Source organism: Pelodiscus sinensis, chromosome 2 (genome assembly GCF_052426305.1).
Source record: "Pelodiscus sinensis isolate ZL-2025 chromosome 2, ASM5242630v1, whole genome shotgun sequence".
Taxonomy (NCBI): domain Eukaryota; kingdom Metazoa; phylum Chordata; order Testudines; family Trionychidae; genus Pelodiscus; species Pelodiscus sinensis.
Window position 1 is genome coordinate 90,230,401 of NC_143053.1, and position 23,403 is coordinate 90,253,803.

At 42.3% G+C, this 23,403-nt stretch overlaps 1 protein-coding gene across 2 annotated transcripts in view; it reads right to left on the reverse strand.

Moving 5' to 3' along the window:
- Positions 1-23,403, reverse strand: part of MIMS1 (mitochondrial inner membrane structural 1) — a 24,172-nt gene continuing 769 nt past the window's right edge. For both annotated transcript variants that reach the window (XM_075921026.2, XM_075921025.2), the window contains exons 2-4: positions 13,102-13,593; positions 7,519-7,630; positions 1-2,960 (exon numbers count right to left, since the gene is read on the reverse strand). In XM_075921026.2, the coding sequence (XP_075777141.1) occupies positions 2,631-2,960; positions 7,519-7,630; positions 13,102-13,562 (903 nt within the window). In that variant the 5' untranslated portion in view covers positions 13,563-13,593 and the 3' untranslated portion in view covers positions 1-2,630. The remainder of the gene's footprint in view (positions 2,961-7,518; positions 7,631-13,101; positions 13,594-23,403) is intronic.

Genomic DNA, 23,403 nt, shown 5'->3' on the forward strand with positions numbered 1-23,403 from the left:
TAGTGTTAATTTTTCTTTTTAATTTCATATTAAATCAATATCATAAGCATTGCTCCTTGTTAATTATCCCTTGTTTTAATATATTTTTCACACCCATGGACTAGGTTTTTGTTTGTACTAATGGGGCACATCCATATACTACTTCAATATTGGTGTTTCACATAAGGAATTTCAACCCACCCACCGATAGAAAATGTTCGAGGGAACACTAGCTGTGACAAGTCATCATTTGGATCTGACCATTTCCAGACCTTACCACCAGGAACATGGTGACACCATTTGAAGTACATGTTCAGCTAGGGCTTTGACTCCTGTTTCAGGAACAGGCAAGGGCATCCATGATGCATTGGTAGACATGTCAGCAGAATTTTGTGACCAGACACCTGCTGGATGAGGACACAGGCATGGCAGATGCCAAGTAGCTGATGCTGCTCATGACTCTTGGTACAGCTATCGATGGCCCCTATGTAGAATACTCCTCTTGGAACAGGGCCACACACACAGACAGGTGGGATCACATCATCATGCAGCCATGGGATAGCCACTAGGGACTGCATAACTTTTTTTTTTTTTTTTTTTTTAATCAAAAGGCTACATTTTGGGAGCTTGTAAGCCGCTCATCCCTAGCTACTACATTAGCACATGAATGAGAGTCAACATGCCCATTCCAGAAGAGGATTGCTATTAACATCAGGAAATTTGCTCTCTCAGCCTGCTACAAGTCCACTTTTAATCAGCCTGGAGTTGGAAACTCAACTGTAGCTAAAGTGGTGGCAGGGGTTTCTGCCACAATCAGGCACCTGAGTTAGTTGCAGGTAGTGGACAAAACCCATTATTTCCGGTGCAACTGCTGGTTTTGAGAATGGAGTGCCAAATTGTGTTGGGCTATTGATACTATGTGCCCAGAGTTTGCCTTCCTCAAGAACAAACTAAAAACCCCATTGTTATGCAGGCGCTTGTGGAACACAGATACTTATTTACAGATGCCAATATGGCCTGTACTGAAAAAGTTCACAATGCCTGGATTTTCTATCAGTTGAGAGTCTATTTTTATGGACAGGCCGGAACACCATTCCTAACAAACAACATAGAATAACAAATGCAGTTACTGTCCTCAATAACAAGCCTAGCTCCATTGCCTTGCCAAGGCAAAAGACGGTTTAATTACATTCTCAGCTGGTGCTGAATCATGGCTGACCGTACAGGAGGCTCCTGACTTGCGACCGTCCAAGTTCCGACCCCTCGGAACTTACAACCATTTTTGTAAGTGTGGAAGGGGCCAAAAAACATTGACGTACGTCCTCGGCCTGCATTTATGACAGGTACACAGTACTGATCGTAAATGAGGGTTTGAGTTACAATACCCCCGACTTGCGACACTTGTCCAGGAACAGATTGTGTCGCAAATCGAGGGACTCCTGTATTTAGCAGACTTGTAAACAGCACCATCATGATTTCAAACTTTTACTTGATGAACACCATAAAACCAGACCAAAAAAAAAAAAAAAAAAAAAGAACCAAATTTGGATTAAACTAGAGCTGCTTTTCACTCCTTGGCCCACTATCAAATCTACCAATGTTACCATGAAATGATGACACCTTGATAGCCAGCTGGTATACAGTTTAAGCCACAGAGCTTCTGAGACTGCTTAGGAACAGTGAACAAACCCTGAAGCCAATTAACATTTTTAGGTTAATCTGAAACCTAGAAGAGCATGTGGTGGAACATTTGATTGATAGGACCGATCAAAAACAACCAGGAATCCTATCAACATCAGTGCAATTTTCTTGTAAGATTAGCAACATTTGGGCCCGTCCCTATATTTTTAGAAATTATCACTATATGCCATTAGTAGGTGCAGAATTATCTCCCATTCATTTTTATTTTATTATTGCAGGCCAGTACAAAGCAGAACATCTTCAGTGAGTTACAGCATAATTCTGGCTGAAGATGAACCAGTTATGCTTTAGTCAGAATACAGTTACACTCAGTCCCAGAACATTCTCAATTGTAATTCAACTTTACATAAAAAGTATAAATGAAAACATGGCTATAGCAATTCATTCAGCTTCCTATAATTTTCAGTTGAAAGGCTTTTCAAAGTTTAAAGACACCATTGTTTAAAACAAGGATTCAGGTTTTGTAACTCAGCTGCAGTCAGCATAGCTAGAGTATTTTACACTAGCTAAGGATCTGGCCCAATAGTTCATTCACTTGTAGCATCAGTGCTAATGGCTTGCCTCAGGAGATGAGATGGCAGTGGCTAGAGAGGGATCAGTGCATATATTACACATGACTCAAAAAGAAATGTCCTTTCTCTGAAAAAAATCTGCACTCCTAGGAAATGAAGAATAATATCGTGGATCATAGAAAAGCATTGTGACTTAGAAAACACTGACCACCACTTTTGCCATTGCACATATGAACTTTTAATACTAGGTTCATTATCTCTTTCATAAGACAGATTATTTTTAAAATAAATTTAGCACTGAAGAATTTACAGAAATCTTTAATCCTAAGAACTCTGATATTCTCCAGCTAGCCAAATGAAAGCTCAGCAGAAAGTCTGTATGCAGATGCTCCAAAGGGTTAAAGTGCATAATTTTTTGCACAACCTTAGCTGAGAATATTATTTTCTTTTTTTAAATGAAACTTTATCTTTGGTTTCTTGTATCTTCTCTGTTATTCTATCCTTTGTTTCCTCCATCTTCTCTGTTAGTCTATCCTTTGTTTCCTCCATCTTCTCTGTTAGTCTATCCTTTGTTTCCTCCATCTTCTCACTAATCATGTCCCTGGTTTCCTCCATTTTCCCTGAGAGACGCTCTTTAGTTTCTTCCATTCTATCCTGTAGGTATTCCGTTACTGGAGGGGGTGTGGACATGTAGCCATGCTTACGAAGATACTTGACAGTAATGGACGTTCCTCCTAAAGTTACAGTGTATCTGGCAGGAGTTGCAATCTTAAAAGGAAACCAAAGTAGTATCAAAATTATGTGTGCATGGAATTGGATATTCCTCAGAAAATTTCTCCATTTTTGTAAAATGCTTATACAAGTTGAACCTCTCTATTCTGGCACCCTTAGGACCTGACCGGTGCCAAACCAGAGAATTTGCCGAACCATGGGAGGTCAATATTGTCTAGCAGCATTCCCAACCCTTCCACTGCTTACTAGGGATGTAAAATTATAACTGTTTAAACAGTTAATTGATAAGCCCAGACTTGTTGGTTACCATCGATGGTTACACGCAGGCTCCCACGCTGCTCCTGGGGATTTGTTTGCCACCTTGTGCTGCAAGCTCTGTATCAGAGGCAGCAGCATGGGCTGTTGCGCACTGGGAGCCAGCTGCTGCCCTGTGCTGTGGATGCGTGTAACCATGTAGCTGCTGAGAATTTCAGCAGTTACACGGTTACATAATTCCCTGCATTTTAACATCCCTATTGCTAACTGGACACTTTGGAAACATTTAGTGGTAAATTAGCACAAGAGCATAGAACATTGAAAATCAGGACTGATGGCTGTAAATGAATTTTACGGAGCAGCTGGAAAATTGGCCACACCTATATTTAATGGACACCTGGCCAACTAAAATTATGCCCGACGATGGATGTTGCTGGACCAGAGAGGTTCAACTTGTACTGGCCAACTCCAATGTTTAAAAAAAAAAGCTCAGAGTTATGACATAAGTTAACCTATTCTTAAATTAATTCTTCAGAAAGGCTCTCTCTCTCTCTCTCTCTCTCTCTCTCTCTCTCTCACCCACACTTTTATTTGAAGTATTACAGGTTTGAAGAGATGCGCCAACTAGGCATAACTTCATGCACTCTTGAGAAGTATCACTTCTGGGATAAAATGCATCAGTTATTTAACATCACAGCAATGCATTACTTAGATCATGCAGATTGAGAAAAGGGTTATTTAATGGGGGAGGGGAAGAAGAGGTAACAACTGAAAGAGTGGCATGTCCTCCTTCCAGCCAGCTGCTATGTGGAGGTGTGGCCAGGCGAATCTGGGCACTGCCTCCTCTCCCGACCCCGTCCACAGGTGTGGCCCCTGCAGCTCCTATTGGCCACAGTTCCCAGCCAACAGGAATTGCAGGGGCAGTGTTTGGGGTGGGGGCAGTGCATGGACTACTTTGTTGCCCATACCCATGGGGACATGCTGCTGCTTCCAGGAGGTGCATAGAGCCATGGCGCGCACACAGCAGGGCAAGCCCCAGACCCCACTCTCCAGAGGGAGTTCAAGGGCTGGATGTGACCCACAGGGCATAGTTTGACCATCCGTGGTCTAAAAGAATCCTCTGGATTGTGCTGTCTCATCTCTCAACCTTTATTGCTCCTTTTCTTCTTCGACCCAAATCTTTGTTCCCAGCTCTGATTTCCACAGAATGATATATCATCATGAAATAAAAGTGGGAAGACAAACACTAATTTCCAATTCAGTGAGGGCTGATGGTTTGGCATCTTTTTAGCTACTTATAAATACTCTCTGCATCTGTCTCTCACTTTAAAATAATCTCACTTGTCTTAATAGCTCCCTACTGGAAAATGCTAACCAATGCTGTAAGACTTGACAGAGGCTTTGAAGGCCAGTCACCTTTTCTATAGGGATATTAAAAACAGTTTAATGGAGTAACTGTTTAACCATTGAAAATCTCAGCAGTTACATGCACTGTGGGCTTAAAGCTTAGCTATGTACTGTAGAGCTGCAGCAAAGCCACTCCAAGAGCGGGATCCCAGCCCCTGCTGGCCCAGCTTCTGGGGCGGATGCTTTGCTGCCCTGCATTTTGCTGCCCAATCACTTAGTTTGGTGAGATCTTATTGAAGCTCTTCACAGTCTTCTTTGGTCTTAACTATCTTGAGCCGTTTGGTATCATCTGCAAATTTTGCCACCTCACTGTTTGCCCCTTTCTCCAGATGATTTGTAACTAAGTTGAATAGGACTGGTTCCAGGACAGACACTTGAGGGACACCGCTAGTTACTTCTCTCCATTCTGAAAACTTATCATTTATTCCTACCCTTTGTTTCCTGTTTTTTAACCGGTTATCAATCCATGAAAGGACCTTCCCTCTTATCCCAAGACAACTTATTTTACTTAAGAACCTTTGGTGAGGGACCTTTTCAAAGTCTTTATGGAAATCTGTATACTATATCCACTGGATCCCCATTGTCCACATATTTGTTGACCCCCTCAAAGAATTAGTAAGGCATGATTTCCCTTTACAGAAACCATGTTGACTTTTCCCCCAACAAATTATGTTCATCTATGTGTCTGACAATTTTATTCTTTACAATAGTTTAAACTAATTTGCCCAGTACTGATTTTAGATTTACCAGTCTGTGACTGCCAAGATCACCTCTAGAGCCCTTCTTAAATATTGGCGTCACGTTAGCTATCTTCCAGTCATTAGGTACAGAAGCTGATTTAAAGGATAGGTTATAAACCATAGTGAATAGTTCCGCAATTTCACATTTGAGTTCTTTCAGAACTCTTGGGTGAATGCCATCTGGTCCTGGTGACTTGTTACTGTTAAGTTTATCAGTTTGACTTCCACTTTTTAAATGATGCCTTTTTATCTCTCATTGCTTCTTTTACTTGGTTAAGCCAAGCCATGGGGTACTTCTTTGGTTTTCTTACTGTGTTCTTTAATTTGGGATATACATTTAAGTTGGTTATCTATTATGGTGTCTTTGAAAAGTTTCCATACAGCTTGCAGGGATTTTACTTTTGTCACTGTACCTTTTAATTTCTGTATAACTAACCTCCTTAGTTTTGTATAGTTCCCCTTTCTGAAATTAAATGCCACAGTGTTGGACTGCTGAGGTGTTTTTCCCACCACAGAGATGTTAAATTTTATTACATTATGGTCACTATTTCTAAGCGGTCCAGTTATATACCTCTTGGACCAGATCCTGCACACCACTTAGGACTAAATCAAGAATTGCCTCTCCCCTTGTCAGTTACAGAACCCAGCTGCTCAAAGAAGCAGTTATTTAATGTATCAAGAAATTATATCTCTGCATCCCGTCCTGAAGTGATGTGTACCCAGTCAATATGCGGATAGTTGAAATCTCATACTATTATTGAGATTTTTATTTTGAATCAACTGATTTGCTGCATTCAAACTCTGGGAGAGAAGGGTAGCTACAGAGAAGGCAGGAAATGTAAAGAAAAAGGGATAAAGTTAGTTAGATTAATATTTTCTTCCAAAAAGCTAAGACTCTGAGAAAAAGACTTTTGGCACACAATTCTAAACTATAAGCGGTTATAGGGACAGGAATTATTTTTAAAACATGTTTGTGCAAGTGACTAGCAAAATGGAACCTGGATTTGGTTGGCCTCAAGACACCACCACAATACTGATGTTAAATACATCTGAGTAAATAAAGGGACAGATTTTCAAAAGAACACAACACCCAGCAACTCCCATTGTTTAGAAAAGGTAATCTGCATTTAAGAACTCAGATACGAGGAGTATTTTTGAAAAGGCGTCTCTTAAATTTACATCAGACTTTTTCCTACTTCCATCTGTTTCAATGGGAGAAGGATTGGACTCAGAGATAGAAATGTACACGTACTCAACACGGCCAAATCTCCTGAAAATACATGTATGTAATATATATTATTGCCAGAATAGGTTGTGTTTATTATAAAATCTTTATACTTAATTGCATTCATTCATTGACTGCCTCTAGGCACCAGTAAACTAAACAATTAAAACTGACAAGAGTCTGTGCCTTTACTTCATCACCACTTTGGTTAGATGCAAAATGCAGGACTATGTAGCACTTTAAAGACTAACAAGATGGTTTATTAGATGAATAAACCATCTTGTTAGTCTTTAAAGTGCTACATAGTCCTGCATTTTGCTTCAGCTACACCAGACTAACACAGCTACATTTCTATTACTTTGGTTAGATGCATAATGCATATTGAAGTAAAACAAATATATGCACCAAAAAAGACAAAGTACTATAAATAAAGATGTTAATACTTTGCTCTTGTACCATGCTTTATATGTTCAAAACGCTGTACAAACAGATTAAGCAGCTCTAAACACCGAAAACAAATATCCAAAATCTGATCTTATTAGGACAAATAAATCCCAACTAAGTCACTGATGAAAGCAAATATTTAAGCTATAATCGTAAATTAAAAAATCCTGAAGAAAAAAAAAGCATGGTCACCTGAAGAACTAAGATCTTGTAAAATGTCACTGTCTAGCTGAGTGCACAGGGGAAAATACAGATATTACAGTGGATTGTCACCACTTTTAGGGAACCAAACAGCCATGCAAACAAAACAGTTTAGGAATATTTTACAGGGATGCAAAGATGCTTAAAAGCATTATGATGACCCTTTTAACTTGAGTAACGTGAATATCCAAGTTTAAAACATTCATTTAAAAACATCTAAAAACTACGAGAAAACAATGCTAATTCTTTGAGCTTAGTGAATTAAGAGAATTATTTAAATCACTAGGCAGCTTCAGAACCACTTAACTATAATGGTACCTACCTTATACATTGCATATGCAGTTAGTGCATATCCACTTTGAGAGTTTTTCAGAATGCTTACAACGCATTCTGGTACTCCAATGAATTCTAGGAAAGGAACGACATTCACTCCTCTATCAAAGAAAAAAAGTTATACATAAAAACAGGATTAAGTTTTAAAGAATCATTAAAACTTGTGAATTGTACTAAAAATCACTGTTCATTATTAGATTTAATGGTAAGTTTTATTTAAAGATGGATAGTTTCATTTAGCAAAGCATTCCTTACTCTAATCAATATACTTGTTTTAAAAACAGATTTGCTGGTATGGTTGCATTACATGTAAGCAAACATTAATTTAATTTCCTAAAATAATGTAAAAATCATAAATAGTCTCTGATGGATTGAGCTACTGCTTAATCCAATTGCATATGCCCTTCTTTGGTATATTTGAAACACTGGTGCAAAGAAAGTCATACTGATGTAAACCGTGAAGGCCGCAGTTAATAGGAGAACTGAGAATGAGCTCCAATCTAAGCAATAGAGACAGAACACAATACACTTTCATTTCTGATTAATTTGCAGCCCATCCCCAAAATGAGATATCCAGGTTCCAGTCCCTCACATTTTCCCTCAAAATGCATTAAAGCTTGATATTGGGGGCTATTTGCAGGAGATATGGGGAGGACCTCATGCCATTCTATGTCCTCAATAACAGGTTAGAAAGAATAATCTCACAGCTTTCTCCCTACAGAGACTATGATTGATGAGAAAAGCAACATCAAAAGGAAGTTACAAGAACTATGTAGAGTAGAGGAAAATGTCAAGATCTTGATTTTGGTAGTGGTTTTTTGCAATGTCATCTGTAGAAAGATAGGGCTGTCAAGGCAGGATTAAGCATCGGCCAACCCCTCAAAAATCATGACTGTTGAAAGAAGAGTCAGCAATAATGGAGTATAAATGATCAATAGTGTAGAGTACAGAATCATTAATAAAAGTGTATTTCTTAGGAGCAAAATTTGTGCTGATGGCCAACTCCATTATAAGGTGGAAACAAGAACCTTTTCAAGACTGATAAATATCTGGAGAAAGAGAGTTAATCAAGAACCATGAAAAAATATGCAATGCCATTGTGATACCAACATTTGTATACACTTCTAAAATAGCAAACACAAGAAGTCCAAAGCAGAAAACTTAATGCATGCCCATCACAGATGCTTATGAAGAACACTGGTTATCCTCCTGTGGGATAAAGTAACCAACGATGATGTTACAAATGACTGGTCTGTAGACAAAATAATTTGAGAAAGAAGGCTGAAGTGATTTGGACATGTACTAATGTAAAAAAATGTATTTCTAGATAAACTCTTTACTATATATCATCTCACGGATGATGGAGAAGGAGAACAGATGACACAGGAAAACCATTGAGAAAGATGTTCTTGTCATGGAAACAGACTATAATAAAGTAAGAATTGTGGCATTAAAACAGGTGGAGATGGAAAGACTGGGTTGCCTCATGCCTCGCAACAGCCTCTAACAAATGTAAGTTACATCAGAGCAGGGGTGATGTTAGAGTGTAACCAGCTAACAGTTTAATGCCGTGGTCACCAACCCGTCAATCGCGATCAACTGGTCGATCGGCAGTGCTTGACCAGTCGATCGCAAGGCATTCAGGGCCCCCCCAATTCCCCCTACCCCCAAAAAGCCCCACTATCTACCTCCGAAAATGGAGGTAGTGCCAACTTCCTGCGGGGTGGAGGGAAATCCGGCAGCTGTGCGCCACTTCCGGGATTTCCAGAAGTGCGCTGCCTGCTCCCCTCCTCCAGGTCTGTGGCACGCTTGGAGGAGGTAGAAGTCCCGGATGAAGGCACGTGCTGGGGCTTTGGGGGGGGAGGGGAGGTGCTCACTGGGGCTCCCCTCCTCTGCAGGGGAGGAGGTAGAAGTCCCGAGGGCAAGTGTGTGCCAGGGAGGGAGGGAGGAGTCCTGGGGGGGAAGCGCGCACTAGGGCTTCCGTCCTGGGGTAGGGAGGCGTGCACTGGGGCTCCCCTCCTCTGCGGGGGAGGAGGTAGGAGTCCTGAGGGCAAGTGTGTGCCCGGGGGGGGGGGGGGGGGGGGAGGAGTCCCAGGGGGAAACTCGCACCAGGGCTTTCCTCCTTTGTGGGGGAGGGGGGAAGGAGTCCTGGGAGGAGGCTCTTGCCAGAGTTTCCCTCCTTTGAGCCGTCTGGGGGGGGGGGGGGCACGTGCCAAGGATTCCCTGCCCCAGCCAACGCACTGCCCCCTGTTCCCACTGGCACCCTGTCCCCACCCCAGCACCCTGTCCCTTGCCTCCACTGACACCCTGTCCTCTGCCCCAGGCCCTTGCCCCGGAACCCACTGGCCCTCTGTCCCTTGCCCCAGCCCCTATTGGCACCCTCCCCCAGGCCCTATTGGCACCCTCCCCCAGCACCCCATCCCTTGTGCCAGTACCCCCTGGCACCCTTCCCCAATACCACGTGCCCTGCTCCCACCAGCACAGTTGGGGCCACATTAGTGAGGCTTGTGGGGGGTTTGGAGGAGTTTTTATTTTGCATCTCACTTGTGTGGCCCCGACTGACTTTTCTGTGGGTCACTGACCCCTGACTCAAAACAGGTTCCCTGCCCTTCTCATAAATTAAGACAATGCAGAAACTTTTTGTGTTTGACATAGTATTTTATTTAAAAATGAAGCCTGGCCAACAAACCCCCATCTGCCCACAGCATCATAACACTCCTGCACTCCTCCTTCCCCCAGACCCTCGAGCTGAACCTATCATACACTGGGAACCCCCTGTCCTCAGCCCCTCATGGTTAATGGTGTCAATTACACTCAGTCAGCTCCCAGGGAGGTGGCTTCACTGAGTCAGGACAGTGAAGCCTCCTCCCTGAGAGCCAGGTGGGCAAAGGCTGCTGCTTCTCTGCTCCGAGGGAGGCTTTGGTGCGGGATCTGCAGTATAAAGCTTAAATAACTAAGATTTCTACTGCAGAGTCCACAACATGTAACTGCTTAGATTCAGTGGTTACACAGTCACCTATGTAACCGACTTCTAACATTCCTAATAAGTAGCAGCATGGTTAACAGATATAATATTGAAAATAGTGGGTCACTGAACTATTGGTTCTAGAAAAGAAGGTGCTTTTTTATACTGTTAACATTGTAATGTTAACTACTCAAATATTAGAAGACAGATTAGAAAACTATGGTGGGCCTAAATACGTTGACATTGCCTCTTAAAATTTGTTGATAAACAATTTCAGGTTTGTATAGTTTAGCCCTATGCAATTATTACTCATGAGCCAACTTACTTTTCACCTGAAGAGGGTGCTGTTTTTCTAGTATAACTTAGAGGATCTGCTTCTCACTAGTTCCTAATTAATTTTTCATTTGTGCCCATTTGTCAAACACATGTTTTTAAATGCTAACTAAAGACTCAGACAAGCTAGCTAAACTTTACTCAGTCTAAAACAACTGGATGTTTTAGATCCAGCCAAAGTAAAATATTTTAATAGCTTGGGACCTTTATTACTCTGAGATGGGCTAAATTTAGAATGACATTTGGATCTACAGGTCCTAGAAAGGGCAGTTATGCCAGCTGGTTAGAGTAACTAAAACAAACACTTGTGTCATAATACATTCTGATGTCAAAGGCCCATCCTTCCAGCCATAAACTAACATTGTTTCATGTCTTCTATTATTAAATATGCAACATGCACAATCCAGAGATGAAGACTTATTCCCATTCAACAAACAAATCACAGACTAATAAAACCTGCCTCTAAACTGATATGAATACTGCTTATTCCAACAAAAGTAAGTTTCCAGAACAGAAACACACTGCTGTCAGTCTTAGGGATCCAGCAATTTCATGGAGTAGATGTAGCGGAGTGTTGATACATTAGTTTTATCATAGGATGTACAAACCTAACCAGAAAGAAGAGAAAACAGGATGACAGATGGTATCCAGAGTAGGGATGTAATAGTGTAGTGAATTAAACGATTCAACGATAAGGAAAAACTTAAAAGGTTAATGCTATAGACTATACGCATTCCCTGCTCCCATTGCCAGTACATTTTTTAGCAGGCTGGCCAGCAGCCTGGGTCAATCCTGGCTTACGCTGGTTCTGGGACCTATCTCCATTGAGGCTCTGCATTTAAAGTGTATTTGGAGCCAGGCGGAAGGCAGCCCAGCTCACTTCCAGCTTGCACCATGTCTGGGAGCTTGTTATGCTCATTACTTTGCATAAAGCTACATTTTAGTTATATGGCCACAACCTCAGCCCCTCTCCGGACAGGGGCTGCTGCTACCCTGCACTGCTGCCTCAGAGACAGCAACGCGAGGCGACACGCATCCGATCTGCGAGGGGAGCTGGTTTTAAACTTAGATCACCAAACTCCCAGTGAAAGTACCTACTAGAGGATGGAAGACAAAGAAGAGAGTAAAGGAAGGAATTCTTTATGGGCTTTGTGTCCTTCCCACAAAGGCTTCAGAATACAAAGATGGGACTTCATTAAAAAAGGTATGTGAAAGGGCTGGCCTTGTGGCTTAGCAGGGAGTTCTGCATATTCTTCCTTGGGAAAATCAAATAAAAAGTTTTAAGCTAAGTGAGAGTAGGGTGAAAAAAGCATCTTGAGTAAGTATATCTTTTCAGTATCTTCTAATGATAGTGTTACAGGCAGAGGCAACGTAAAAAGAATTTTATTGAGTGGAAAAAGGTAGCAGATACCAAAGACAAGAAAACACTCTGCCACCCACTTTTCTCCTGCCTCTTCCACATCCTATCCCTTTCAAACTTAAAGGAGGTGAAAACCTATCTGACATGCTCTATGGTAGAGATAACCAGAAAGGGAATGATGGCATATACGTATCTATCTACAAGTTCCGTACCATTCAAATTTCACCCTACAAACAAAAATTTCAATTCAAAAGAAGGTTTTGCCTATAGCAGAGGGTACTTCTTAGCATCTTCTACAACACTGGCTAAGAAAACCAGGGGGGCTGGTCTATAGCAGATTTCTTCATCCTTTGCTATTTCAGAGGGGAGGAAAAGAGAGAGGAGAGGAAAAGCCATCATCTTTGACACACGGCAAAGACTGGAAGCACTTGGGTCCTGACCGGCGCCAAATCAGAGAATTTGCCAGACCATGGGAGATGAATATTGTCTAGCAGCATTATCAGCACTTCTGCTGCTCTTATAAAAAGTTTAGGGGTATATTAGTGCTTAACAACAGCACAGAGCCAGGACTAGTTTTTGTAAACAAACTTTAAGGGACCATAAGAAACTTGTCAACACCCATGATAAGTGGGGATCCAGCTAACTAAAATCATGAAAGCTGCTGGACCAGAAAGTGCCAGATTAGAGAAGTTCAACCTGTACTTAATACAGGCTGTATTAAAGTTGAATACCACATGAACAACACATTGATTGGAGATTATCCCCTTTCATTAACAATCTTGGGCTTTGGTAAAACACAGAAGGGTGTGTGTGTGTGTGAGAGAGAGTGTGTGTGAGAGAGAGAGAGAGAGAGAGAGAGAGAGAGAGAGAGAGAAAAACAGCAGTAGTGATCTTGTAACAAATCAATAACTTACTTCATGGCTGCATAGTAAAAGGATCCAAACCATACACTGGACGTCAACAGATGCACTGGAATCATAACTTTTCCATACTGTTTAAAAGTTCTCTTGAATCTCTGAAAGAGACTAATTGATTTGTCTTGTAATGGATCAGGCTCTAAAGAAATTGATTCTACTGGGCTACCATGGGATGCATCACTAACTCGTTTCAAAGGGTTTTCTTCTTTTTGTTCTTTGTGGTAAGTGCCTTCTGGCTGGGATGAATATTCACCCGATGATTTTCCTTCCTTTGAGACACAAAGCACAGCAGATGCATGCAGACATTGTTTTGCAGGGCCCAATGCCAAAATCACTTTGCATCCAGTCTGAGGAAAGATTGGTTTCCCTTGTAAGTGTTGAAGGAAACCAGTGCGATGTGGTACCAAACATGTCCGATGTGCCAGCTGAAACACGGTCTGTATTAAATTCCTTTGCATTTTGATGACCGATGAGAACTGGCTACAGTTCCTAGGGAAAACAAGCAAGAAAAAAGTTGATTTTTCTAACTTAAAAATAGTTCTAATAATTGTGTTTCAAAAGATTAATTTGCAACTACTTCGATGTGACTTTAAAAAGCTGAGGAAACTTTCAAGGGTTAGAAGCATATAAACTTATACTAAACCAGTTAGCAAAGAATGTGATTTCCTTATATACAAAATAAACTATAATTACTAATTGTTCATCCTGTTAATTGAAATCAAGCAGTGACACACCATCAGGGGTGGTTGAGATTCTGTGGCCTGCACTGTGCAGGGGGTCAGACTAGATGATCATAATGGTCCCTTCTGACCTTAAAGTCTATGAATGAATGTCGGAGCTCAGATTCAACAGCAGCATTTCATTGTTAGAGCTGGAATAATGGAATTTACAGCAATTTTGCAGCTATTTCCTAGTGGTACCCATATCATTTTAGAGTTCATATGTTTAATATACTGGAAAAAGTGTGCTGTTAGATTGTCTTCACAATTGATTTTCCTCTCACTGAAATTCCTCATTCTAATGCTTTGTGTTTAAAAGGGATACTTTCAGCCAACAAATATCACAGACTCACTAATTTGCTCAAACAATGGCATGGTACCCTGTTAGAATGAGGAAAAACCACTTAAAACTACAGCAGTACTGGGTCAAAGAATGTATTGATGATGGAGCGTAGTTTTAATGATCTATATTACTATGCACTAAAATAGTAAAAAAAAAAAGTTATGACAGTTTAGTAATTCCAGACTTAACAAAGGAATGCTGCTATTAAATCTGTGCTGATACATGGTGTGTCACTGCTTGATTTCAATAAACATGAAGTAGTAATCAATGTTTTTGAGAGAGAAATTCTGAAGCACAGTGTATACTGCAATGAAGACTTCTCAACACTGTACAACTCAAATAAACTTTTCATTTTAAAATACCTGGCGAGTTTTTCTGAAAGTTCAATAGGAACAATTGAGTGTGTCCAAGCATGGAAATAGTACATGTAGATTCCAGTGTCATGTTAATTGCAAGTTTTAGGACAACAGGTGAAATTTTAACTGTTTTCCTTTATTTACATAACAATAGCATGTTACAGCCCAGCTGAATGGGAACCTCTACCTTAATTCTGCTTATATTAAATGTTGGTTAAGTCAGTTGCTGCTCCACTTACCTTTCAAATCCTCATATTTTTTGAATCTGCCTTTGATAGCCCCAGAGAAGAACAGGTAGTGGGCCCCCACGCGCACACATGCTGTGCCTGCCTGGACATGGTCCTCCTGACATTTGGGCAGTGCTGTGCCTGCACTGACTAGTGTCCAGCCCAGTAGGGCCAACTATCTAATTGTGCAAACCCAAAGACCCCTGCAGAACCCCATGCCTTTTCCCTGAGGCCATGCTCATGCCCCCCTCTTTTCCAAGGCCTCCCCCACACACTCCATTGCCCCCCTTCTTCCAGGGCCGGCCCACAACATTTTGGCACCTGAGGCAGGAAGCTCAAATGATGCCCCCATACCACCTTTTCTCCTGGCTGCCTGTTATGTCTCGTGCCCTCCTTCCTCCAGCACAGCACTCCTCCATCTCTGTGCATCTAGCACAGAGAGAATACACATGCACCAGCAGCAGACACAATTTCTACACTCTGGGTCCTAGTGACACACCCCCAGTCTGGCCACCGCAGTTCGCCTCATGGTAAGGCAAGCCCTGCCTTCTTCCATCGCTTGCTGTCTCCCACTCATTTTCACAAGGCTAGGGAGGTGGTCAGGAGGTGGGAGGAAGTGTGAGGTGCTTACCTAAGCGTCTCCTGGCCAGCACCCCTGCAGCACCTAAGGCAGGCTGGGCTCCTGGCCTGCTACAGACCCAGATCACTTTAAACTGCAGGCTACTCCCTCCATGTGGTTCTCAGTTCTGGGATGGGGAACAGGTTTGCGCGGCACTCATCCCCCTGGCCAATCTCTCGGCTCCCATTGACTGGTTGTTTCCAGTCAATAGGAGCTGAGGATAGCTGATAAGATGGCAGCTGTTCCAAACCCCTGATCATTTTTATTGCCCTTTTCTGAACTTTTTCCAGTGCCAAGATATCTTGCAGATGTGATTGCCCCATCTCATGTTATATTCAAGACATGGGTGTACCATGAATTTACATAGAGGCAATGTGATATACACAAAAAACTATCCACAATAACTAAAAAAATCTCTCTCGAGTGGTAATAGCTAAATTAGTCCCTGTCATTTTGGCTTATAGTTGTGATTAATTTTAATATTGATAAATGCAAAGTAATGCATATTGAAAAATGTAATCTGCCATTTTGTTGCCCAGTCACTTAACTTTGTGAAATCCTTTTGAATCTCTTCAGTCTGCTTTAAATGCCACTATTTTGAGCAGTTTTGTATCATCTGTTTACCCCTTTCTCCAGATCATTTATGAATATGTTGAACAGGCTTGGTCCCAGTACAGACTAAGGATGTTAAAGACTTGTTGACTAGTTGACTAGCCGATAAGCATTTGCTTATCAGATAGTCCTTTGACTAGTCGACCAGTCGATAGCGGCAGCAGCAGGGGGAGGGAGGGGTACTTCAAAGTGGCAGGGCCGCACAGCAGTGCTGCCACTTTGAAACCCCGAGGCAGCTGCTGTACAGCCAATCTGCTGATCAGCTGTGTGACAGGCTGTCCCTTTAAAATGCCTGTGGCATTACCCTGGAACCAAGGATCAGCTGGGGAGTCTCCGGCTGATCCCGGGTTCCATGCGGCACTTCCCCGGAACCAGGGTCAGCTGGGGACTCCCCAGCTGATCCTGGGTTTTGCGGAAATGCTGTGGGGAGCCAGGGGTCAGCTGGGGAAATAACATCAACTAGTCAATTAACCACATTTTAACATCATTAGTACAGATCCCTGTGAGGCACCATCCTCTCTCCATTCGGAGAACTATTTATTCCTAGTCCTTGTTAACCAGTTATCAGTCCATGAGAGGACCATCCCTCTTATCCCACGATAGCTTACTTTGTTTAAGATCCCTCACTAAAGGCTCTTATAAAAAGCTTTCTAGAAGTCTAAGTACACTATATCCACTGAGTGCTCCTTGTCCATATGCCTGTTGACCCTCTCAAAGAACTCTAGTAGATTAGTGAGGCATGATTTCCCTTTGCAGAAACCATGTTTACTTTTCCCCTACAAATTATGTTTATCTACCTCAGGGGTCGGCAACCTTCCAAAGTGGCATGCCAAGATCTAACCCTCCTGCTCTGGGCCATGCCACTCTCCTGGGAGGGGCTCTCTCCACCATGCGCCCCCCCTTGGTCTCCTGCTCTGGGCTCTGCTCCGGCTTTTCCTGTGGAGAGGGGAGGAGCAGTGTGCGCATACTTCCCCGAAGTCGGATGTGGTTCAGAGCCTCGGGGTTGCCCGCAGGAAGCCAAGATTGTTTCCAATATTGCAAGGGGCACAATGCTGGATCGCAAACACGGACTGGGGTCAGGGTGGCAGTGGGGGAGCGGAAGCAGGGAAATGAGCAAGGTGGGGGCAAGTGAGTGACCTCCAGGGGTCAGGCCAAGGTCCCAGGCTCCCAGAGGCCAACATGGCTTTCGGGCAGGGGACCCCCCCCACATATTTTCCTCTCCCCTCAGCTGCCCCCCTCCACCACTCAGGCAGCACTCACCCTCTAGCGCAGTGCTTCTCAAACTTTTTGGTCCATGGACCACCTGGCTTAATGCAAACCTTTTCACAGACCACCAGTTGGTAAGGGAAGCACACCGTTAATTACATAACTACAACCAAGCCATTTGGCTAGTGCTGTGGCTTAATTTAAATTATTAAACAGATTAAGTGTTTTAACTTTCTCATGTTAGTTCATCAAACTTCACTTTAAATAAAGTAAAATATTAATTTATGTCTAACACAAGATTTCAATATTTTCTTTATTTATGGCAGGGATGGGAAACTATCAGTAGGGGACCACACAAGTGGCAAACTACTCCAAAAACCCCCAAACCTCTGAGCCTGACCCCATCGCACCCCAGCCCCCAATTCCCACATTACCTCCTCACCCCAGCCCCTGCATCCTCTGCTCCTGGCTACCATCCCTCCCACAGGAGGGGTCCTGGCTCTGTGCAGGGTCCCTATTAGGGATGTTAAGTAACGATTAATTTGCTAGTCGAGTAGTTGATGGAATTTCCATTCACTACTCAATAAGCACTTCTGCCTTTGAAATGCATTTCAAAGTTGGAATGCTGCACGGAGCCCTGGGCCAGTGGGAAGTCCTGCTGACTCTGGGCTCCACACAAACGCTTCCTCTTTGAAATCCACAAGAGCCACCGCTGGGGACTGTTGTACATTTCAAAGCTGGCACACGGCATTGATCTGGGGTCAGTTGGGGGAGTCCCCAACTGATCCCAGACTCTACCTGGCATTTCAAAGCGGCAGCGCCGCATGAAGCCCAGGGTCAGCGAGGGAATCCCCAGCTGATATATTATAGCTATAGTTTTAAAATTTGCAGATGATACTTGGAAGACAGGATTAGAATTTAAAATGACCTAGACAAAGTGAGGAATTAGTTTGAAATCAACAAGATGAAATTAAATAATGTTAAAAGCACAGCACTATGCTTTGGAAACAAAACCAAATGCACATATAACTGATAGACAGTGTTTTTGTATCATAGGATCTGAGGGCTATTGTTGAACACAAAGGCTGTGTCTAGATGGGCAAGTTTTTCCGCCAAAGCAGATGCTTTTGCGGAAAAACTTGCCAGCTGTCTACACTGGCCGCTTGAATTTCTGCAAGAACACTGACTTCCTACTGTCTGAAATCAGTGCTTCTTCCGGAAATACTATGCTGCTCCTGTTCGGGCAAAATTCCTTTTGCGCAAAAGGGCCCGTGTAGACAGCTCAGATTTGTTTTCCGCAAAAAAGCCCCGATCGCTAAAATGGCAGAAAAGCACATCTAGACTGGCACGGACGCTTTTCTGCGGAAAATCATGCCAGTCTAGACATAGCCAAACAGATGAGCCGACACATATATGCAAAGTTTTCTATTTTTTCCATGAAGTATCAGCAGGTCTTTAAATTGGTTATTGAACTATGATGTTAAAATGTGACAGTGTTGACTATTTTGCTAAGTGATTTAACTAGGAAAAAAATCCAGCGGCTGTGTTTGTTCAAGACTGGTCCAGCGTAACATTCTAGAACAGGGGTTTAATTAAAGCAGTGGCTGTACGACAGCATAACATTTGTCAACAAAACTATAGTGTAGACAAGGGTTTATTCTCTGTAGTATTTTCACATGTGGCTGTCTCTTCACTTGCACTTCTAGATCTCCCACTACTGTGCTTCACTAGTACTAACACTAGCAGAGTCTGGTCAGTGGTCACCAACTTTTTTACATAATTGTGTCTAACCTTCGCTTGGTCACAATGTAGTTGTAGACAGATGGATCTAGCTATATCACAGAACCATAATAAAACCTTGGACAAGTTAAGTCCATATCGAGATCTGAATATATTCACTAGGGATGTAAAGGGTTAACCAGTTACCCAGTAAGCATCCTGTTTAACCTGTTAACTTATTAACCAGGATTTTATATTCCTAATATTCACTGCTGTAACTGACTACATTGACAAAGCAGTATTTATAATGTAGACAGACCTTTAGCAGAATAGGGAACATCTTTTTAAAAAGATCTTTAAGTTTTCACAATAGAATTTTGGAAAAAATATTAGACAGTATATAAGTAGAAGAGCTATATTTTATATCTGTGTAGTCAGTTAAAGATGTGGGATGTTAAACAGTAGGTTTCTACTGATTTAAAAAGCATTTCAATTCATCTTTATACTGATGGGATGCAAATTAGCTCATCTGCATCCATCTAGAAGTGACAGAAATACTCCCACCCCCGCCTTTACTTTGACAGGAGTCAGAGATCTTAAGTTCTACATTGTACTTAGTTCTACCTTTTAACACCACACTAAATTAAATCTTCACAGCTTCTTAAAAATACAATATACAAACTCTTTATAGCACTTTCTAGGCTATTACATTTCTGCACCATAATGCAGTCACCAGTTCTATAACTTTCTTGGGGGGGGGGGGGGTGATAATTCCAAATCCATAGTAACCACTCAGTATCTCTGCTCCTTAATACTGAACAATTATCTTGGCTCTTTTCTTTAGAAGTTTTATTCTGCCCTCTACTGAATCCTTACAGAATCACACTTCAATTTCAGAAGTTATTGCAACCAACTACTAGCATTTATTAATGGCTTCTTACCACATTATATTGTATTAGAAAATAATACAACTTTTGAAAAAAATGGCAGTAGCCAATTTTTTCTTGCCATAACAACATGATGTTTCCTCTGTATCTTCCAACTCCTGGAAAAAAAAGGGGGAGGAAGAATAGGGGCAGCATGAGGAGAGTTTATAATTTGGAGCACCTAAGAAGGGGAAGAAGAGCTGGACATAAAAAAGTTACCAGTTTTATAAGCATACTCGGGGGCTATGCCCCGTTTGCTACACTCACCAACCCCCCTCTTCGGGGGTAGGCAGCCCTGGCTCTCCTCCCAGCTGCTGGGGAGGGCCAGGCTGAGGCGTGGCAGCATTGTTGCCCCATGGGCGGGCAGCTGCCGGAGGGACATTGAGTCCCGGTTCAGGAGCTGGGGTGACCCCTGCCTCCGATCCTCTCTCTTCACATTGGGCCTCTGCCTTGCCGCTGCCTCCTCCCCCCATACATCTCAAGCAGAAATTGAAACTCCCAGCAGTCTGCCATGTGGTGGCTGCCAGAGGCCCATCCAGGCCCGGCTGCCACCCTGCCCAGTTCAGGGGCCAGTGCCCCCCTAACAGTGAGCCTTTCCAGCAGCCCTCGCCCACCCTCCCTGCCAGAATTTTTTTAATCCCCCCTAAAGCGGGACTATCTGCTGGCCCCCTTATTCCCTCCCCAGGAGCCCACCAGCAGCTGCAGCTTATCTTCAGTGCTGCTGCTCAGGAGCCATGTGTTCCCTATCCCAGCTGGGTTAGCAGCAGGCAAGCAGGAGGAGATGGGACCGCTGAGGGGGGAGGGGTTGTGGGATGCAGAGTGACATGATGACGTCACTCTGTAATCCAGCAGGAAAACCTTTTTATAGATAGAAAAGAGAATCTCTTACTGACTGAACTGTTAATGTATGCTTGCTGTCTGAGAATGAAACCTGTACCAACAAGTGCAAGTTTATTCTGCTGCTGTAGGAACAAAGACAGCAGGAATATTGTGGGACCCATTGTAACCTCCAAAAATCATATTGAATTCCAGGAGATGAGATGAAAAAAAGTCTGATTGCTAAGGGCTGTACTTCAATGTATAATTACTTCTGCTTCAGAGAAAAAAAAAGCATAGGGAAAAAACAGAAAAGATATCTAAATTAAGATCTAAAAACCAGTTTCTTGGTTACTCTAATGTTCTCTGAGGAAGGAAGATGATCAAGTGGCAGGTGCTGGAGCCAAGATCCACCAAACAGCCAATAGGTAAGTATCTTTAAACTTTTTTCCTTCTCCATTCTTGGCTGGAAAAAATCTCTCAAGTCACCGTACTGGCAGGAATAGAGCTATAAGAGCATTATTTCTGATAGTGGATGACAATCACCAGAACAGTTGTACAACTGTTTGTAATTGTTTAACTGTTACTCGTGGACAATATCAGATTTTGGGTAACATCAGATGGCAGATCCATAGGGTGCCCAGAATAGTTGGCCAAGGAGCATTTCCCCTTTCAAGTCTCCACAAATAACACAGGACCCTACCCAGAGCTAATTTTATATAGTAAAAATGTTTTTCTGCACAACAGAAGAAACTTTACCTCTGGAATTGTCAGTGCAGCATGCACTGAATTGTGTTTTAGTGTAGGATCATGAAACAGGCAAAAGGTGTGGTGAGGCATAATTTGTAAGAACTGAAACATTGAGGGTGGGGGAAGCAATTGGGAACAATGAAAGGATCAGAACTCTTCATAGAAGAGTAAAGAGTATTTCCTTGAAACTTAGACTATGTCTACACTACAGGCTTTTTGTGCAAGAACGATTGTTCTTGCGCAAAAACTTGCAGAACGTCTACACTGCACGCATGTTCTTGAGCAAGTAAATTTACAGTAAAGCGTCGGAAAGCGGGGCTTCTTGTGCAAGAGTTATTCCTCTCCCCATGAGGAATAAGCCCTCTTGAGCTGCAAGAGCTCTTCCACAAGAAGGCAGTGTAGACAGGCAACAGGGATTTCTTGCTCAAGAAAGCCCTATGGCTAAAATGGCCAGAGCTTTCTTGTGCAAGAGAGCGTCCACACTGCCACGGATGCTGTTGCACAAAAGCACATCTCTTCCACAAAAGCACATGGCAGTGTGGACGCACTCTTGTGGAAGACCTTTTGCACAAGAACTCTTGCGTAAAACAGTTACTGCGCAAGAAGCCTGCAATGTAGATGTAGCCTCAGAGAATAAGAGGTCACAAATTAATATTTGCATTCAAGTAGCACCTAGAAGCCCCAGTGACACACACTCTAAATAGGTTTAGACAGGACTTCACCATCAGACTATCATCATCTTAGTAAAAGTCAGACAAAAGTCTGTTGAAAATGTAGCTGACCCACTGAAAACCTATGGAAGCTACCTAATATTTAATTAACTTGTTCATCTACTTTAGAGCAAGAATTAGCCTCGGGTACCAAATTTCTTGTGGATTATGAAGAATCTCAAATAGATTGCTAAAAGTTTAGTTCAAGGAAACTGGTCTGAAAGCTCTGATGTGAAGATGGAAAAAAGTATTCTGCTCTTATGAAAAGCAGAGATGAGAGTTGGGTAGAGTAACATGATCAAATAATTCACTACTGAGAAGACACATTATCTGCTCTTTTAAATGTATGCAGGGAAAGAGGGCTCCTCCTTCCTGGCACTTTTGGATTCAACAAATGGAAAGTAAAAGTCAAAAGGAATGTTGACCTTCTTTTGCTAAAAGGTCACTTTTCTCTGAAAACTCTTTAAGGAGAGTATTGAGGATGTGTGTGTGATAAAGGGAAGGTACAAAAGCCTACAACGTTTTGCTGCATTAACTAGTTACTGCAAAGTTAAAATAGCAAACATCATCATAGCATAAACATAGTTATAATACTATATAAGCACTTTTATAGCACAACTGCAACTATACTAGTACTTATACCAGGGCTTTCTGACCAATTCCCTTGAACAAAACCATGTTGGTAGCAAAATGACACCTCTTACTAACATAGTTATGCCAGCCAAACTTAAGTATAAACTAAGCTAAGTTTTGAAGATGTATACTTCTTCCAGAACAAACCCAGAGAGCAAAGAAAGCACTCCAGTGCTTTAGCCTATATCCACAATGTAAAGTGTATAGGTTACCAACCTCATATTCAGCTCTCAGATTTTAGTCTATATCTCCATACAGGCCAACTTAACTCAGACTGAAAGCTCCAAATTCATATTGGAGGTTTGTGCACGTTTGTTGACAGAAGTCACCTTAGTAACAACAGAGTAGTGAAAGCTCAGGTTAACACTGCAATGAAGGCATGCAGAGCAAGGAATCCAATTCCCACTGAAGGTAGGCACCAAGTCCTACACACCCAGAAGGCACCTTTAGTCCTCTATGAATGTTATAACATGTTGGTATTTTACAAGAGGTCATTAGCAGACATCTGTGGAGAGTTCCACAGAGCAGCTATCAATAGAAGTTGACACAAAGAGTTCTCACCCTGATTTGATTTCAGTCAGCTACTTTCTGCTTTGGTCCTAAGGTGACTAGGGAAGTGAGCAGAGAGGCAAGATGGAAGCAAAGAAAACCGCGAACACTCCG